General features: G+C 41.2%; 2 protein-coding genes across 2 annotated transcripts; one reads left to right on the forward strand and one right to left on the reverse strand.

Annotated features, from left to right (window-relative positions):
* Window positions 1-1584: 1584 nt before the first annotated feature.
* Window positions 1585-8636, forward strand: irf10 (interferon regulatory factor 10). Its single transcript, XM_040151636.1, has 8 exons — window positions 1585-2043; window positions 4191-4386; window positions 4675-4751; window positions 5219-5276; window positions 6456-6560; window positions 6668-7054; window positions 7255-7373; window positions 8071-8636. The coding sequence occupies exons 1-8, from the start codon at window positions 1873-1875 to the stop codon at window positions 8173-8175; spliced, it is 1218 nt and encodes a 405-aa protein (XP_040007570.1). The 5' UTR covers window positions 1585-1872; the 3' UTR covers window positions 8176-8636.
* Window positions 8637-8849: 213 nt separating this feature from the next.
* zmp:0000000926 (ataxin-1-like) lies at window positions 8850-12175 on the reverse strand. Its single transcript, XM_040152734.1, has 2 exons — window positions 10574-12175; window positions 8850-10273 (listed from the first exon to the last, which is right to left on the reverse strand). The coding sequence occupies exons 1-2, from the start codon at window positions 12173-12175 to the stop codon at window positions 9809-9811; spliced, it is 2067 nt and encodes a 688-aa protein (XP_040008668.1). The 3' UTR covers window positions 8850-9808.
* Window positions 12176-20580: the final 8405 nt, after the last annotated feature.

Consider the following 20580-nt stretch of genomic DNA (forward strand, 5'->3'; position numbering starts at 1 on the left):
AATATTTTGGTCACCTCATTTACTGAAACGGAAAAATACAGCATAAGAAATACCTCATAAAACTGAGAACTCTGAACGCACAGTTGAATGAACACCCAAGTATTCACAAAGTAAAAGTGGAAAAGTGGAACTAAGTACCTTACGGACACCTAAAAAACAGGGACTTGCTGATATTTCCGACTGTGAAGACTTTGTAAATTTGATACAGAAACTTTGTTACCGATTACCCTAATAACCAACACAGGGGCATGTGTTTAGATGCTGGTTCAAGTATTTGCACAGGCTTTGACAATGGATGTACTGAAAAGGGAAGGGGGTCCACTGAGGGGCTGCATATGTACAGAGGCCCAGATTTTCTGTGCCATACCACTAGTCCCGGTACCTGAACAAACCCGTGTGAAGCAACTCTGACCGACACCTGCAACAAGTACCAGTGACTGACAGAGCAGCTCCAACTGATCAGGTCCTTGAACTCATGTTGAATAACATAACACAGATGTGGTCCCAGCCTTGAATTTGAATAACAAGGTGAATCTTATTGCATTCTCCTTCATACACCACGTTATTTTTTGTTTTATTTTATAACATTCTGTCTTAAGTGCACAATTGTTTGATTAAATAACAGATCACTTTGTGTGGGAATAGGCAGTAACACAGATTTACACTGCCCTCAGCTGGAGAAAACGGTGTTTACAGTGTGTTTATTTATGCAGCATTATACTGTATCATACTGCTCTCTTTTTATAGCCTACTTCTGTGTTATCGATTTCGACTCTGGATATTTGTATTGATCGCCTACTCAGTATCAGTACCTGATCTGAAGACAGGGCTGCATGTTTCAGTCAGCAATACAAACCCTGTAGAATAGAGGTGGAGCCTCTGAGGGAAAAAAAAACAAAAAAAAAAAAAACCCTTACACCCACACACTTTCACTTTAAAACGAACGTTTCGGGTATGAGGTCTAGCTGTATGACTTTATGTGAGTGTCTGTACGTGGTTGTGTGTGTGTGTGTGTGTGTGTGTGTGTGTGTGTGTGTGTGTGTGTGTGTGTGCTTCATTTTGGTCTACGTGATTAAATCTTCAAGGAGCTGATACATTCATACTGACCTCAGTGCGGGCAAATGAAATGTGAATTCCACAAGAAAACAAAATATTTTACTTGATAGTTTGCTGTACTATAAAATATTACTATATAAAACTTTTTTTTTAAAAATTACTAAATCTGTTTTATAGTTTTCTGTACAATAAAGTTGTATTTAGTAATATTTAGAATTATGAGTTTTGTGATCAGTGTCACATAATAAAGGTTGAAGTCATGCTTGATATTTCCTCCGGGCCACGTAAAGTTGTAAACAAACGTGTGGCATTTGCGGCCAATGAATTGAAAAATAAAACATTTAAAAGTAAATACGAAGTCTTCACGGATTTTTTTTTTTTTTTTTTGTAAACTCAGCTCGTTTGTCACCCTCCTTCATACACCTTACTTGGAAACCATTTAACTTTCACTGCAACTCGGAGTAGGGGGTGGGGTGGGGGGGAAACCGAAAGCATCAGAGGAGCTCAAAGCTTTCGCTTTCGCTTTTAGAGCGCACTTAATTTTAGTTACGACTTCTGCATTTAAGTTTGCGATGAGGTGTCGTTGCCCATAACTTTTTCACGTTTCTTTAAATTATTAGGCTACTGTATTGTGCTTAAAACCATATTAGAAGCTTGGGCAGCATCGGAATAAAAAGCATTGGCATTTTTTTATTATTTTTTTTTGCCGTTTGCAAGGTGGGAACGTGATTAAACTGTGTTCGCGCCGCTTTGCACATGTCTCCCTGACGCCCGAGAGTGGAGTTTGGTTCCTGTGAGACAAAGTATGTGTTGAAGATGGACGAGGGAGCCAAGTTGCACCTGAAAGAGTGGCTGATAACTCAGATAGAGAGTGGGAGATATGAAGGGCTGTGCTGGGAGGATGACAGCAAAAGCATGTTCAGGATCCCGTGGAAGCACGCAGCCAAGAAGGACTACAAACAGACGGAAGATGCGGCTCTCTTCAAGGTCAGCGCTTTCACTCTCTTTAATGTGCTAAAACGTGTAACGTGGAACTTGTGGATTCAGTTGGAACTCATGGTCAAATGTAATCCTAGCACGTTTGGACTTTATTGTAACGGCTGGTCGACTGTGGTAAAGTCGGTTGGATAAAAACATTGTTAAGTTTTTATATATTTATTTAAGGCCCAGGCCAAGACAAGTCCATATACACTGATTAAGAAAACAAAAACAAAAACAAAGACAAAAACAAAAGCCTTTGCACGACGCATCATGTTTAGCTAATAACGTATTATTGCATATCAGGCTTATTAAAGTGTACCAGCCCTTCATGTTTATTATCTTGTTACTATTTTTTAATTCCATACCATATAGAAGCAATGCTTCAGTAGTTCCGTAGTAGCCCAAGCTCACAAATCACAGATTGGTCTCTAGGGGGTTCACAATCCAATCTCTCCAATCGGATAAGGAAAACCTCATCAAAGTGTAATGAATTAATTTCCAATTTAGTCATTAAATAAACATAAATATTAAGGTTTTCCTTTTCAATATATCTCAAATGTTCAGGACATCACAATCAGACCCATTTCAGAACCTAAAAATGATGAGCTGAACGACAGTAGATGTCCCACCGACTGTTTACTATACTCATCACATTTAAAGAGCAAGAAGAATCAGTAGCATGAAAAAGTTTGGGCACCCCTGGTCAAAATTTCTGTTAGTGTGAACAGTTAATTGAGTAGAAGATGAACTGATCTCCAAAATGCCTAAAGTTAAAGATTAACCATTCTTTTCAAGATTAGTGTATTATTTTTGTTCTGTACAAGATTAGACTGAAAAAAAGAAAGGAGCCCCACACAAAAGTTTGAGAACCCAAAGAGATTTGAGCTCTCAGACAACTTTTACCAAGGTCTCCAAGGCAGCAAACAGACCAAGAAAAAATATCAAATTCATGGAGAAAACATCACATTGTCTGTAAAAAAGCTGAAGATGAAAAGAGGATGGCTTTTACATCAGGTTAATGATCCTGAACACACCTAAAAATCCACAATGGACAACCTCAAGAGGTGCAAACTGAAGGTTTTGCCATGGCCCTCACAGTCCCCTGACCTAAACATCAATCGAAAATCTGTGGATAGACCTCAAAAGAGCAGTGCATGCAAGACGGCCAAAGAATCTCACACAACTAGAAGCCTTTTGCAAGGAAGAAAGGGCAAAAATCCTTTGAACAAGAATTGAAAGACTCTTAGCTGGCTAAAAAAAGTGTTTACAAGTCGTGATACTTGTCAAAGGGGCTGTTACTAAGTACTGACAATCCAAACTTTTGATTCAAGCCCTTTTCCTTTTTTGTTATTTTGAAACTGTAAAAGATGGAAATAAAACGGTGCTTAAAATATTAAAGAAATGTGTCACCTTTAAATGTATGCCTTTTGGAAATCAGGTCATCTTCTACTCGCTTAACTATTCACAGTAATGGAAATTTTGACCAGGGGTGCACTGTAGGTACCCAATTCAACCTCTATACTCCAGTGCGTCTTTTTTGTAAGGCACCATGTCTACAGATGAAAAAAAATAACCTGTCTAATTACAAATACTGATCTGAGTATGGCAGCTAATTTCACAGCAAAAGCTGTAGACCTATGTGGTGTATGTGGAACTAATCCTGAAACTCCTTCACTACTGAAAGAATAAACCAGAAAGTCAGTCTAAACCTATAGCTAAACAACTGCTGACTGAATTCAATACAAGTTAAACTCACTTCCGCCAGTTAATTCAGTGTGTCACTAATACTAGTGCATGTAATGAACAACCTGAACAGTTTATTAAATTCTGAACAGTTCAATAAACTCCCAATTTTAAGGCAGATTGGTGATGTTAAGGTGAAATAACTAATGCTTTCTTACAGTATTCATTCAGTTTGCTACTTTTACAGTGTGTTGATGGATTTAGTTAAAGATAATTGGTAACCTATACATTCCCTATGAAGAAAATGTCAATGCTAATCGATGAATTGTAAAAAAAAAAAAAAAACGTGTTGAAATATATGTGTTTAACGATTGGTTCACAATTGCCCCAGTTTTGTTAATGCAATCACGTTTTTTCCCCAAATTATTTATGTATGCATAAGGATCTAATATTTCAATCTTTCCATTCAGGCCTGGGCTGTGTATAAGGGCAAATACAGGGAGGGAAGGGATAAAGCTGACCCCACCATGTGGAAGACCCGCCTCCGCTGTGCACTCAACAAGAGCACAGACTTCCAGGAGGTCCCTGAACGCAACCAGCTGGACATCACTGAGCCATATAAAGTCTATCGCATCCAGCAGGACAACGGGCAAGCCAGGCCACCAGGTAAAACCAAACAAGGTGTTTCTTTGCCTTTCCCAGTCATCCTTTTAATTAGCTGTTGAGCAATTGTATTATATTTCTACTCCTCTTTATACTGCACCACAATAAGAGGGAAAAAGTTAAATAGAAGCAACAAAAAAAAACAAGAAATGAAATGCTGTATACTGAGAAAATAAATGTTTGCCTTTTTTATCATTCTTCTATCAGCCTTTAACCAGTATACACTATAAAAAAAAGATGTGAGTCTTTTAATTTTTTTGTATTTTTGCCATCACCTGTTTTTCTCCCCAGACTCTCCAAAGATAAAGGATCAAGTGATTATCCAGGCTAAAGGGTCTCCAAAGAGCCCTGGTTTTCTGGACAACCTGGTAAGCTAAAACATAGAGCCAGTAAGAGGTAAAGAGAAAAGTTATCTTCATGCTAAGAACACTGTGTGAGTGCAATAAGTTTGTTATAAATACGGATCATTATCTCTGGTTTCACTCTCTTTTTTTTTTAATTTTTTCAATTCGGATTTATGTTTATAGAAAAATGGGAATCACAGTGAAAAGGTCAGGGGAATACCCTTTATTCTTGCTTTCCCCAGCTCATATCTGTTTGTCTTTTGTTTTTGTTTTTTTGATACTACCACTATGAGTCACCAAAGTCAGAAATTTCAGATCCTACATATATAAGTTTGAAACATGTATGATTGTGTTTAGCGGCAGGAAACCCAGCTTTTGGGAAGTGGAAGAAATCAGTTTAAACTTTGGCCGAACTTAAAAAAAATTATGCAATCCTTTAAAAAAAATAGACCTCATGCTGTTTTACCTAATTTTGTTTTCTGTTTTTGTAGCTTCATTTTCAGAGAGAATCATTTCAAACAAATAAAGAAGAAGAAAAGCCATTGACTGGTAAGTGTTACACACACAAACTCTACTATAGAATAGTTATGGAGAATCATGCCCATAGATTGTCAGAAAGAAATCATCCCCTATGGATTTGGTTGTAGTCTTCTTATATTTTGGTTTACAACCACCAACAACTGAGCAGAGTCTACCTGTGACCCTCAAAGCAAAGAATAATAAACTCAGATGACAAGTTATCTAATGGTAATTTTCCTCCCAATCAAAATATCCATGTGGTGATAAGACTGTCATGGCCTGGTATTTAGATCCTATTTAACAATCCAAACAGGCTCTGATAGCATTTGTCCATTTACCATGAATGGTTGCCCATGTGAGAATATTACAATGCAGGTGTGACTATCTGTACATGTAAAGTTATCCTTATAGGTTACTATTGGCTAGCATGAAAATGTAAATGTCCGTGGTGTCCAGATGACAGATCCTAATGACTTTGCTGATCCTCTGACTTTTCCTCTCCTGCCACCATGAGGTTCACATTTCTGGGTTTGATAACAACTGATTTGCTGGATTTCTTGTTTGGCTTGGGCATTGACAGATTAGTTCTTAAGAGAAGTTGTAGATTAGTTGTTGTTGCCTGGTTGGTCCAGAGAAAAAGCACTCAGCTACCACTGTAGCTTTCAGTGGGTGTATAATCCCAAGCTGCTGTCCTTGTGGCTTCAGAGTATTTGGTGGGTGAGAGGTTGGCAAGGGAACACGTCCTTGCTGCCACAATAGAAACTCCTACTAAGTAAATGGGATATCTGTGCAGGGGGAATGAATAAAATAGTTACTTGAAAAAGCCTTGAAAACAGTCATGAGTCCATGTAAGTACACCATGTGGGGCTGAACAATGTTTGCTTTCACGGACGCAACTTGTTTGGGCAGATATATGAGGCCTATATTGAACCGATGAACAAATAGTAATGGACCCCGTTTGGTAAAATGGGACCTAAGTGTGCCCCCCCCCACACACACACACACACACTTCCCATCTAACCCATGTTGGGCCTACATCGACATGTTGGTAGGAATTTTACTTCTGAACTTAATTTAAACAACAAGATCAACAACAGGGTCTGATAGCATTTGTTCATTTACCTCATATTTTTCTAATCACATACGTAATCTTGTATGCTTACACTCTTGAGAATATACCGATTGAGTCATTTCTCTATTCTGCTTCAGATGATCTGTTGAGGGAGCACATGTACTGTGAATTGACAGTAAAAAAACCTCAGGATCAGGTCTCTGCTCCTATTACCTTTCTCAGCTCTGCACTTTCTATATCAGGTAAGCAAATTTATGGGATTAAGTAAACAAACAAAACCAGCTGAATACGTTACTGGGCTTTGTACTGTATGACCTGGAAAAAAAAGTTGCATTTTGTGTGTGTGTAGACTTTCGCATGCAGGTGATGTTGTTGTACCAGGGCCAGAGGGTTATGAAAGTGACCACCAAGAGCCCGGACGGATGCTTCATCCTGCAGGGCCGTGTTCCTTTGGGAAATGAACGGATCTACGGACCCTGCACTGCCCAGCAGTTTTCGTTCCCTTCCCCAGGTTCCGTATCCCTACCGTCATGCATGGCTGAAGCAATGAATCGCCTTCTTTGTCACTTGGAAAGGGGTGTGTTATTATGGGTGGCCCCAGATGGGGTGTTCATCAAGCGGTTCTGCCAGGGTAGGGTGTACTGGAGTGGTCCCATGGCCCAACACACTGATCGGCCAAACAAACTGGAGCGAGAAAAGACCTTCAAACTGCTTGATATTCCCACATTTATCAGTGGTAAGGCAGCGTGTGCATACTTTAAAAGAATTCATTAACTATCAGTCATATAAATGTAGCTGGAACAGCTACATTGATTTATTCAAAGAGACAGGTTGACTTGGATCATTGGGACTAAAAACAAATGACAAATTATTGCTCTATGCAAAGAGGCAATATGTTTATATGATGAATCTGAATATACCAATTAATGTCTGCAGAGCTTCAAAGCTGTTTACAGGGCAAGGGACCTACACCTTCTTATGAGATTGAGCTCTGTTTTGGAGAGGAGTATCCAGACCCCAACGTACCGAAAACCAGGAAGCTGATCGTTGCACAGGTCGGTCACAGTTACGGAAAAATGTTGGAAAAGGACCAAGAATTGTTCGTGTCTCTGGTTATTATGTTGTATGCTCTTGCACATTCATTCTGAATGGAGATTGTGTAGATTTTGTTTGTAGAGAAGGTGTCGTTTTTCAAATTTGATTACATTTGCTCTGTAATTCAGGGATTTGATTTAAAAATGCTTCACTTCCACATTACGATTTTATCCTCCCAAGGATTCGAAACACTGCTGAATGCTGTTTTATCACATCACATTTTGAACCCAAATTGGCTTTTTATCACGAACAGATTACTCTGTCCTTCTTGGAAGGCAGACCACACACTTGAAGTTTTTGGGGATTGGCCAAGGGAGATGTATGTGTTTTGCACACATTCAGATTAACCAAAAATTCTACTCTGTCTCATGCCTCCATGTTTTCTTCATGTAAATTTATATATTTTTATTTTTATTTTGCGGTTAAGTGAGAGAAAACAGTTACATTCAGGCTAGAAGTTGATCAGTGGGTCAGCGTAATATGCTGTGAAAGGTCTAATTCAAAGTCAACTTTTTGATGTTCAACAATCCAAGCAAAACCTTTTAAGTCCAGCATGAATGCACCGTCAGTCGGAGTAGAGTGGTAGTATTTCCAGTCACCAGTAGAGGTCCTCATAAGCATACTGATTGTGTACGACACTCTTGTTCTGTTGGCCAGGTGGTGCCATTGTTTGCAGTAGAGCTCCTCCAGAGGTTCAACTTGGGAGAGTCTGAGGAGAAACGGTCGGCTCTCAGCTCCAACACAGAGGGTGAGAAGATCTAGGAAGAGTGCGAAAAGTTCCCCTGCACCAGGGCGATCATGAACAATATACAAATAGATTACTGTAGCTTCATCCCTTTCCTGGCATCATCGGGAAAGACGTCCTACGAACAGAGCAAAAGATACAGAGTATCATCAGTGGAGATATATATATGATTAAGAAATGATGGATGTGCTGCAGTGTAAACCTTATGGCAATGCAAGAAGTAAAATTCAAAGCAATATTCTTTATTTTATACCTTAGATTGATTTTTTTTTTTTTTGTCCCGTCCATCATGCAGCTAGACTGGCAAGAGTTGTCAGCTGTTGTTAAAGAAATGTTTTGTTTAAACCAATAAAACATGCTGATAACATCTTATTAATGTAAACATTTCTCCTGCATTTTTATCTTAATCTCATATTCAGTATGCTGTATGCATTGAATGATAATTTAAGTGTATACTACTTTACAACACATCCAGAGAATAAACTGACACTTTAAATTAAATCTATAAAGCTTTTTTTTCCTTTATTTCTAGCGAACATCATATAACATTTTCACAATTTTTAAAAAATATACATATATTTTTGTAGCTATAACATTTAAAAAGAAAAATCAACAGGTAAGGTTTTCTTTTTGAAAATAATAAAAAAAAAAAAAACTCAAAAACTAAAGTGAGAGAGTGTGAGGAGATACCCGTATCTGAGTTTAAAATACTTTCATTATTTTCCCTGCCCTAAAACATGTACAGTACGTAAAATATGAGATGGGAACAGAAGCGCACAGTACACAGGGGTCAAGAGTATTCACAAAGCATCATGTTCCAACGTGTTATTAGCACCATTACTCTTCAGCCATACTGCACTTTTCACTCTTTCCATCATTCAGTTTTTTAATGGAAAAACACCATGAGTGTCGAGGTGATGTGGCACAGACCTGTCTGTGTGGGTGGGATTGTCTGTTGCACAATTTTCATTAGTGTTCTCCCTTTCTCAGAGATAATGTTAAGAACATATTGGAGAGTAATGCCTTGACGAACAATTGTTTGAAATGACTCCCAGTGATGAGAATAAAAAAGGCGACGAGTTGCTCATACATTCACCTTGCCTGCCCAGGCCGACACATCGACATCGGCTCAGAAGCAAGAAAATGACAAAAAACAAACAAACGAAAAAAAAAAAAAATGCATTGCGAATTTGATAGAGATTGCATTAAATCTGTTTAGCATATTTACTGTATATAACATCTGTAATATATATAGTCAATTTTTGTTCATATATATCTGCACTTCTTCAATAGCATTTACTTTCATAACACTGATTGAAAGTTGATACCCTGCAGAAAACACTGTCAGTAAGTAGGTGTATGGGACAACCATTACAAAAACAGAGTGAACACAGACAAGTGCTTGATTGTCTCACTAAATGTCTTCAGTTTGTCTCTAAGGAGCCATCCAGAGATCCTTCAGCTGCTGCTCCTGCAGTGTGGACACCCGTAAATTGTGTTTTCTATTGTTTTTTTTTTATTCCTTCCCTGCAACCCTGCCTTGAGGTCTCTCCATTTTTTGTCTTGGTGGGTGCAACAGAGACAAGGAGGGTGTGTATGTGCTTATGTGTGTGTGTAAGTATGCATGTATATGTATGCATGTGCAAGTTTCTACTCCCACTTCATTAGCTTGGAGCCATGAGGTAAATCCAAGAGGCTTTCATCAGTTCCGGTTGAGGGAAGGGTGTCTGGCGCAGACCAGCGCCGTTTGCGTGGACGTGGCTGCTCCTGAGCAGGAGGCTCTGCAACCAGAGCATGTGGAGGGGCTGGCGCAGTAGGAGGTGGGTGGTGAGGAAGGGGGGGAGGAGGAGGTGGAGGTGGCATCTCCTCCCTGGTTGAGCTACAGGACTCTCCTGTAGCCCTGGAGGGGAGTTGCATGCGATGGGCTCTGGAGTTGGTACGCGTGTGTGACCGGTGGGTCTGGGTGGGTGTGGGGGTGAGAGCCAGGCAGACATCCCCTTCCATGAGCTGGCGGCAGGGCAAGCCATACAGCTGTGTCGTTCTCTGGGGACAGCAAGAAGACCAGCCTCGGTCCTGCACAAAGAACGGATACTCCACCAAGACCCTCAGTAACTCCTACACAAAACCACAATATTGTTATAAACTCAACCAAGAGGTCTCTCATGTCTGTCACTTATTGTCACCACAATATGACTTTGGTGTGTGATGATATGTATAAGAAACTAAAGTGATCTGGAGTGTTTTCACCTGTGAAGATCAAGGAAGCTACAGCACATACGGTTACTGATTTGCATTAGAATTCGTCTTGTCATGCATTTATTCATTAAATTACTTGTGATGATGCTGTAATGTAGACATCTGTTACTCAAGTGTAAGCTGAAGCATATATCTTAAAAGAAAGCTGAGAAAGCTGACCTGAGTGTTGCGGTCTGTGAGGTGGACCTGCAGGTGGCTGAAGCCCTGTGTACTGCTGGGGGAAATCAGCAGCACAGTGCAGGTGCTGAGGTGGAACTCTGAAGAAGTATCGGCACTCCTCAGGAAGTCCTCGGTCCGCAGCTCCTCCACCCGCTTCAACCGACCACTGGCCAGCTCAATCAGAGAACCCTTGGTGAAGTGAGGTAGGAGCGCAGGGGGAGATGGGTGAAGGGCCGGTGGTGAGGTGTGAAGATGGCAAGGAGATAACTCTCTCCCTTTGTCCCTTTCTCTGTACCGTCGTCTCCCACGCTCACTGTCTCTTTCTTGGACTTTGTCATGTTGTAGATGCTTCTCTTTGTCTTTGTCTTTACCGCGCTCCCTGTCCCTATGTAGCACTTTTTCTCTGTCTCTTTCTTGGTCTCTTTCCTGGTCTCTTTGTGACCTGTCATGGCTGTTTGGCAGACCCAGGGGAGAGTGAGGTGAGTTCCTTAGATTGTGCTGCCTGAGGCCTGACTCCCTGTGCAGGTTGTACAGAGGTGTTCCTGAGGGGCTATAGTGTGGGTAGGGCTGAGGGCTGGGGTGGCATACCGATCCCAAGGAATAGTAGATCTGGGCCTCAGCTGGTGTGGCCCCTATGGGATCCAGTAGCCCTCCTCTACCTGCCCTGGGGTCTGGTCCGAGGGGATGGAGACTGGTGGAGAGTAAATTTGAGCCGGTCTTAACTATCCCATGCAGATGTCTGTCCTGCAGTGAGGAATGTGTCTCAGGGCCCTCCTGAGCTTGAGAGTCTGACAAAAATGGCCCTCCAGAATGGACATGGGATGTTAGTTCCTCCTGCTGTCTCCGTCCACCGTTGGTATGGGAGCTGTGTGGACTGATGTCCAGCCTGGTTCTGCTGCTATCGTTCCCATATTCTCCTGTGAGCAGAGGCCTGGAGGTTGAGACAGTCCTGCTGCCTGGCCCATCCAGGCCATTGGGCTTCTTGCCCAGGTACCTGTGTCTGGCTTCAACTAAGCTTGGGTCTTGGGGGTAGAGAGAGTGGTGGCTAAATAAGTACGACGGAGAGAAGAGAGAGGAGCTGTAGTCCCGTCGGCCACTGTTGACGTAGGACCACATCTCTCTAGAATCGGCTGGGAAGGGAGTTTTAAAGGAGGAAGCGGAGGAGGAAGAGGGGGAAGGTGGCAAGGAGAGGGAACACTCTCCTCTAAGCCAGCTTGAGGTGTTGGGCAGGGGTGAGGAGAGAGGATCATCTCTCCAGGCGGGAGACCCTGACCCCCTCCTCTCGCTGACCTGCCCTGGGAAAAGGGGAAGAGAGACAGAGGGAGAGTAGCTCAGGTGCCATGGCAGGGACAGGGGGAGGCATGGTGCGGGAGCAGGAAGGGGTGGAGGAGTGTGGAGGAGATGGAGGTTCTGGTTAGTCAGAACTCGGTCCCTGTCACTGCCCTCCCTGACTCCTTCGCCTCTCCCTGTGCTGGACCGACTTCGGAGCGGTACAGGGGGTTTAAACTCGTCCAAAGTGACGTGGTATTCTGCCGATCCTTGCCGAGACTCCCTCTTTTTGGGAGGGAGGCACTCTTTGCCACGGTCGGGGCTGGGATTCATGGGTGGGCTCCAGCGGCAGTAGGGGCCCCCTGTTTGTGGGTGTAGGCTAGGTCACATGGGCCTCACGGGAGAACGAGGGGCGCAGACAGAGGGGAAGGCTGCTACACAGCATCACTGGTGGATCACTGTTGATTCTTTTGCACTGAAGCACCACTCAACTAGAGAAAGGATGAAAGAAGACAGAAACAAAGATAAGGTGGGTAAAAGGGGGGGGGGGTCAGAAACAGAAGTCAGAGAGATTAATTGTGAACATTAAAGAACAACAGTGTTTCAGGTCCTGGCGTCAGTTGTGGTGAAGACTTAGCTGTCATTGTGGTCCAACATCCAGACAAACATTCAGCTGTATCAGACAGATGGAGATAAATCAGCCAGTGACCCCGTGCTTTAAAAAGGTTAGAAACTCTTAGCTTCCTGATAGCTGTTGCTAATTAGTCATTACCCATTGCGGTATGTCCCACTGCGGTGGGACTGAAACTACCCAACTTACTTGTTTCATTCAAACACATTACTCCCACATGTGGGCTAAAAATATATTTTGTAGCCAATGAAGTTCAGAGGCAGAGCAGTATGTGTGTGTGTGTTTCTACACACACACATAAAGCACTCACAGCAGGAGAGTTTTCATCTCTGACTCTCGGGGGATGATTGGAATATGTAGATATGTTTTTGTACCACTTTGATGAACCACCCCCACGACACTCCGGGTGTTCTCTGAATTCTACATAAGCTTACTACTAGCACCCCCCCACCTCTTCTCTTTCAGAAACACACTCACACACACACACACACATGGACAGCAACAGACACACAAATACTCCCTCAGGCGGCTGTACTTACTCCCCCAGTGATAGGCAAAGCTGGTCACCACCCACCCAAAAGCTGAGAGAAACACTGTTGATATTACCACCAGTTGTTGTGGATACAGGATATGGGTCTTTGCATATTAATTATGTGTCACAGCAGCAGTGTGGGGAAGTGTGTGTGACTGTTTGTGTGTGTGCATGCATGTATGTCATGTTTGTCAATGAGCATGTGTAACTTTGATTTTTTTTTTTTGTTTGTTTTTTTTGGAGAAATATGTGAAAGTGTTTATTTGTTTAGGTCTTTGTGTGCGTGTGTGTTTGTGTTTGAGTCCTCGAATGTGTCAGAGATTTTGCAGCCTTGTTTCATTCAGTGAGAAGTGCGGGGGAGCTCTACTAATTCTTCTCCAAACGTTTAAATGGGCTCTTTTGAAGTGATGGCTGCTGTGGTGTCAGCGCAGCTGTTCCCTCCATCACCAGCGCCGACACCATCATCCCTGCTCCTGCCGCCGCCACAACACCACAGCACCATGCTGCCAGTCAGCCCCGCAGTCACCGGCAAGTCTGTCTCAACAGCCTACCAACTCCCTGCCATCTCGCCATCCGCCACACTGTCACCATGGCAACTGTGTCCACACTCACACACACATCCAGTCGGTTAGAGAGGTTAGATGGGGATACTCCATGGAGAGGCGGGTAAACTGTTGCTCATCAAGTGACTTAGTCCAAAAACCGAATAATTATTAGAGTGAAGCGAGCTGTCTTTGCATCTGAGTGGAAAACTGAAAACGGGGTGGTGAGAGGTGGGGGATACATTGTCCCAGACACTGACAGGACGGGTGCGATGGAGTAGTATGTGTGAAATGTTTAAGATGGACAGTTATTATCAGCAGTTATTAGGTAAATGAACATGTTGTTTTATGTTGCCGAAACCTTATAAGTCTAGTTTTAGTGATATATGACATTTCTGTGGGCTAAAAAAACCCATCGTACTGGGGTTTATGAAAATTGATAGTCTGGAGATACAAGACCTTCAGCTTGAAGCGATTTCTTATATAATCCATACATAGCTTCAATTATACTTTTCTGTCAATATTCCTGCTAGAAAAAATCTGTTGTTATCACACTAATTATCATGATTTTATTAATCTAAATGTGTAAACTAGTTAATATCATAAAAGTAACGTAGCATCCGTCTCTGGACAATTAAGCAATTTACTGACTGATTAGAAAGAAAAAACTACAAATTTTATAATATCAAAAATTAATGTTGCCAAAAAAACAAAACAAAGGTAGCAATAACAATACTTTCAAAATCTCAGAATAAATTTTCAAATAACACACGGTATTCAAAAGGTCTGAATTTGTCTAATTTATCACTTTTTTTTCTTTTTCTTTTCTTGGCTTTTGAACTCTCCAGTGTGCTTTTGCTGCAACAGTGTAGAATCCAGAATTCTTAAATTAATAAAATTTGGTTTCAGTGTTTGTCCTGAAATTACTCTTACACCTTTGTCATTTTGACAGCCTACATGAAAAAGGTTGTCAAAATAGACCTCATATAAACTTGCCAAAAAAGTACAAGAAAACAAAGAGCACAATTGTGCATGTGGAGGAGTTTGCAGAGAAATGTCTTCTAACAGAACACTCCTACACTGTGCAGACATACACACAGAGCTGGAGTGTATCTGGAGCTACTGTGGTTGAATCATTTAAATATATCAAAACAGAGAGATCACAGTAATAATGATGTTACACATCCCTAACAGTGAAATACTGCTCAAGGGTTTTGATTTGCGATGTAAGCACAAATAAAGTTTATTTTAAAAAATCCTTTCATGTTTTTCCTCAAACTGATACAAATAAAAACTGTCTAAAACAGGTTTTGCTATGTTTTTGTTTATCATAATTTAAAAAAGTATATTCTCTTAACTTGCTCTCATGTAATTGTCAAAAATTTGACGTATCGATTTGCACTGTTCCTTGTCTTCCCAACTTCTCTCTGCATGCCTTTCTCGGGAGAACTGTCAAACATACCTCCACACTCATGACTGCAAACCTCATAAAAACAGAACTACCGAACAGTAGTGTCTAGTTCTGCCTCTTTATGATCAAAGAAACATAAATAGACAGTCCAGTGGTGCTTATTGAAACAGAAAAGCAGTCGACCGCGGCTCTTTTTGGACTCCTTTTCTAAAAGAGCAGTAAGAGATTGCGGGAGCAGACAAACAGGTTGATGGAGCTGGTAGTTGTTGTGATGTGATGTTAGACTGACCTTAGTGTGGGTTGAGCAGACGTCCCAGTGTTGGCAGTCATTCATATTCCAGTCCTCCCAAAGGGTCAACCCACTCCTCAGCACCTCACTGTGCTACACTGCTCCTCCACAGCACCGCCGCCAGTTACAACACCCGCAGATATCGGCAGCCTCCAGCTACACACTGCCTCTGATCTCTGTATGCATGAAATAACACCAGCTAGCCCACCAAACTGAGGGGAAAGAACTGAGAGCCCGCTATCCGTCTCTTTGTCTGTTGTGTATGTGAGTGTGTTTCTGTGTGTGTTTCAAGTGTGCGTGTCTGTGTGTGTTTGTGTGCTTATGTGTGCAAAGGGCTGAGGAAATGAGTAATATCTAGCAGTGAGAAACATGTCTGCTATGCAGAGCCACACAGGCAGACCAGTTGCTGTTGCCGCCCACTTGCTTTAATCACCATGAGGGATACAAATATGCATACACACACATATCTATGTTATGCACACACAAACACACCGTCAAGGATGCAGCATATACAGATTATATATGTGACTATACGCTGTCTTCTTACTGTCTGATGTTATACTTTTCACACAAGTTTCACTAGTTAAATGTATCTCTTATCATGAAAAGTCATTAATCAATTAGTTAGCCAGTAATCAAATATTTAATCTATGCTTCTGGTGAACACTTTTCAAAAGACATGTTGACACATAAAAGGGAGGGAAGGATAGAGGGGAGGCAGAGAGACAGTTGATGAGAGACAGGGAGGGACGTGGTAGGAGGCTCATCCTACACACACTCTCAGACTTAGGCTTTTGCTGTTGCCTGTGACTCAAAACTAAACCTCACATCCATCAAGCAAACACACACACACACACACACACAGACACACACAGACACACACACACACACACACACACACACACACACACACACACACACACGATACTTGTTCTTTTTGTTTATCTGTATTTTTCATTTGAATTTGTGTCCTTTGTTCTCATCAAAGCACTTTGTCATGAACCTGCTTGTTAAAAGAGCTTTTATGAATAAATTTGATTTGACTTCATATGCAGGCACACACACACTCACGCAAACTCATACGCTAACAGGAGCACTGCAGGAGAGCTCTGAATGATTTGCTTCAGTGATTCAGTCAGTGTAAGTGAAGCGTGTTGGTATGGCTGATATGGCTTATTAGGACTGAATTGGTGAGAACAGTATAGTTCATTTACGGCAAGAAGTCAGAAGCCTGTCGGTATAGAAACCTTTTGCAAAATAATAAACAGGCCCAAGGTTGAAACTGCAATGCTATGCAAATAACCCTGTCTGCTTTTTGTCAAAGAAACAGGGCCAAACCTCGATTCCTACAAGCTTATGTTAATTATCAGCGCAGAAATGCAATACTGGAGTGAGAACATAAATTGGAGCACAGGGAGAAATAGGATTTAATGAAGCAATCTAATCATTATTGGTGGTTAATTGTAAACAGCAACATTTATTTTATTTCATACTTTTACCAGCAATCCATCCAGTCTTTTAAAAATACAGCAAAATGCAGATTTACATCAACCAACAGTAAATTAGAGATTAACCTTGTCTAACTTCTCAACCACATTGTAATGGAAAGCTAATCAGACTTGTAGGTGTGAAGATACATCATCTTGAAGGCCACACTGAAACATTCTCACAGTGAGGAGACAATTGCCAAGAAAGTCTCCCCTGACATTTAGGAAAAGATTACTCTTACTTTTCAGAGTGAATGCCGTTTGAAGATTATGAGGTTGTGTGGGCACAAGTGCTGTCTGCGGTGTTATTCGTTGCATTTGTGATAAGTATCACAATTAATAATGATTAAAGATACGTATTTTCATTTTTTAAACATTTGGGATTAAAATTAAAAAAAATAAAGAATACCGTGAGAATTTTTTATTTTATTTTATTTTTTTGGATAGCAGGGCCACATTGTAATGTCACACGGAAAGTAAATCAATGTTCAATCTCGGCAAACAAAAGTAACAAAAACAAATATTAATATCTAAATAAATATCTAAATGTTAGGTAATAAATAAATTATAAAACAATCATAAGGATGGTATGAAATTAAAAAAAATCCATCTGTTCATAATTGCATTAATTATATTTTAATAAAAAAGGATCAAAGGCTAAGTATTACAGCTTTCTTTCTTATTTATGAAAAAAGTTTGCAAACAGGAAATTATTCATTTAACTTTAATTCATTTTTATTTCAATAATTTATCAACCTTAATAACTACAGTTGGCAGCATGCAAAAATAAAGTTTATACACATAAATAACCCATTTTTAAAATCTAATACCATTAAATCTTAAGGTAATCATACTTTGTATATTAGAACGTAAAAAGTAGGAAAGAAATACAAAGCAGTGAAGCTAACCAAATAATTACTTTTCTCTAAAGATGATTAACACCTGCCCTATAATCAGCATTTAAAACTCACAGATATAATTGTACAATCTATCTTAAATATAATTCTACATAAATAATAACACTACTCAGTGTTTGATATAAATTTTGATGTTATAGCATAGTCATAGTGAAAGAGAAGGAAATAGAGCAAGAACTGAGTTCATCAAAGGGTACTACAATGTGGAGATGTGGAAATGACTGTTGTGCTCTGCTTATGCATGCGCACTTTGATATTTAGCATATTAAATCCACACACACACAGACAAACATCAACACACCATAGAGTCATACTGTGTTGTCAGTCATTTATGGTACCACTGAGGCAGTTGGTGTACACTCTTTCTTCTAGCTGTTGCTGTCTGTCTCTTTACCTGGCTTTGCCCGTATCTGTCCATCACATACACACACACACACAAACACACGCAGGGTCAGGCCTAGACAAGAAAGGTCAGATGAGTCAGACTACACTCAAAAAATCATACCGGTGGAAGTGCTAAGTAGCAAAAAGGGTGAAAGAGTTCCACAGGTGAGATTTTAGGGCGTGGATTCACCCCTTCTCCTCACCAGATTCTACTGAACACTGGACATGATTTACTGTCTCAGCTTCTAGTCCTTTTTTGAATCAAAAAAGCCATTTTACCCCCCCCCCCGCTCATGCGTAGCCTCGTATCAGGTATCTGATCACGTTTCAGGCTGAGTGGGGGATCTATGATGGACGTCTGATGCAGCAAAAATTTGTTGCTGAATGTAACAGATCTGAACAGAGAGGAGAAGAGAGTGGAGGGGAGGAAGGGGATAGAGGACACAGCATATAAATAGATAGACAGATAGACAGATAGATAGATAGATAGATAGATAGATAGATAGATAGATAGATAGATAGATAGACAGATAGATAGATAGATAGATAGATAGATAGATAGATAGATAGATAGATAGTGAGCAAATTTAAGTCTTAGAGGGAGAGTTGGAGTGATGGAGTGATGCAGGGAGGGGGTGAGGCGAGGAAGGGAGTACTACTAGCCTTGTGTGGTGGATAGTTCCACAAGGAGCCGGGCTAAGCTGATAAAAGGACAGGGTGATACGGGCGATAGCTTAATGGGCAAAAGGCCAGGTCAGCCTTCAGGGCCCTGACCCATTCTACAACAGGATGAGCCAGCAGCCCTGCCCGCAGCAGGCTCAACCACAATGAGGATGGGCTTAAGGTTCAGGAGTTACTATTAACACCCAGAGATACTGTACACACACACACACACACACACACACACACAAACAAACGGGAAGGCTCGAGTACACAGTAACACAAAACATGCATTCAAAAAGTAATACTAAAACTTTTTCTCTGTACAAACTCCTGACAGACTTGACCGACTGATCTTCCTGTGGCATAAATAAATGAAAATATCTACTGTTTTTGATTAAGATTAAGATCAACAGTGTGTGCTGTAAGTGCAGCAAAATAAACAGAACATACCACCTTCTAAAATGCTAAACATTGCAAGAAAAGAGGTGATCAGAAGAGAGTAGAACAGTGTGTGTGATGCAGACTGGAGAGTGACACCTGTAATGTATTGCTGGCTTAATCCCTGTGAATCCTAACTGGTACGGCCTAAGGCAGGCTTAGTATAGTTCTGGGAGGAAATCCCCCTGTGTGGTGGTACAGGCCATTAGCCCCTAAGGTATAAATAGGGCAGCTATGGCTCCTTAAGCTGGCTTTTACGCAATATCAGTTAAAAATATGACTTGACTAATTACATGCTGGTCAGACAGTCAGCAGAATCAAACATTCCTCCACCTCGTTCTCCTCTTCCTTTGACCACAGCAAACTACTGCAGTGTTCCTCTGTCTCTCACTCTCGGCTTCTGTAAATACACTTAGACATGTACTGCACATACAAGTGTACTCCCAGAGGTCAGCAGGGAACAGGTGGAACAGTTAACTGGTATTCTGAAAACCTTGTAGCTGACATTTTCTTAGGCGGGTGTTATGTTGTTATCATTCATTGACATTTAAGTGTTTACCGATGAGAGTTTCATTTTCTTCAGTCTGATAATATGCGGCATCTGCACCATATTTTCAACCTCAAAGAGCTGACTTTGGTTTCCATTTGCGGGCAACATAGGCATCTCAAAGACACAAAAAAAACATGAAACAAACATCAAATGTGCCTCTGCTGGTTAGGAGACAGCAATTCTTATGCAACTGTAGTGATATCACATACTGCTGATGCACAGTCATGTTTTTGTATTTCCATTCTTGCCTTTTTTTTTTTTTTCTAAATTTGTTTTCCAACTTTTTACTTGGTCAGCTTCACTGGCTCACAGGTAGTAACAATCCCTCTCACTAGTCTGTGACATGATTAGCCAGCTCAGAGCCCTGTGAGTAGTAATCTCACGCTATTGAGATCAGTAGCTTACAAGGGGGTGGATGGCAGAAGAGAGGGGAAAGTGAGAGAGAGAGAGAGAGGGAGAGAGAGAAACTCAGAGAGCGAGACAAAGTCTGATGGGGTGGGAACAGCTTGAAAGACCGAAGACAAGAGCGTGTGTGTGAAAGAGGAGGGGGATTACTTTTCATTCCGAAGATTTGTTGTTTTTGGCACTGTCCCCTGGCGACTGCCAGTCAAACTGGGTTGCTGTTGGTTCTCTGGTTTAGCGGCAAAATGTCAGCAAGCTGTAAGCAAACACTGTGATTGCATCTCCATGGAGAGAACATGGCCAGGTCTGGCCATTGTAGCTCAAGTGCCATTCATTTTCAGAGAGACTGTCTAGACTGGCTTCACAGAGACTGTCTGGAGTACCTTTATCACTGGCGGTATTCAAGGCAACATTGCTATACAGTGCCATTATTGCTATTGCTCTACAACCCCTCCCACACCAAATCTGCTACCAAGTCACACAGCCACTACT

Source organism: Xiphias gladius, chromosome 18, assembly GCF_016859285.1.
Source record: "Xiphias gladius isolate SHS-SW01 ecotype Sanya breed wild chromosome 18, ASM1685928v1, whole genome shotgun sequence".
Lineage (NCBI taxonomy): Eukaryota > Metazoa > Chordata > Actinopteri > Istiophoriformes > Xiphiidae > Xiphias > Xiphias gladius.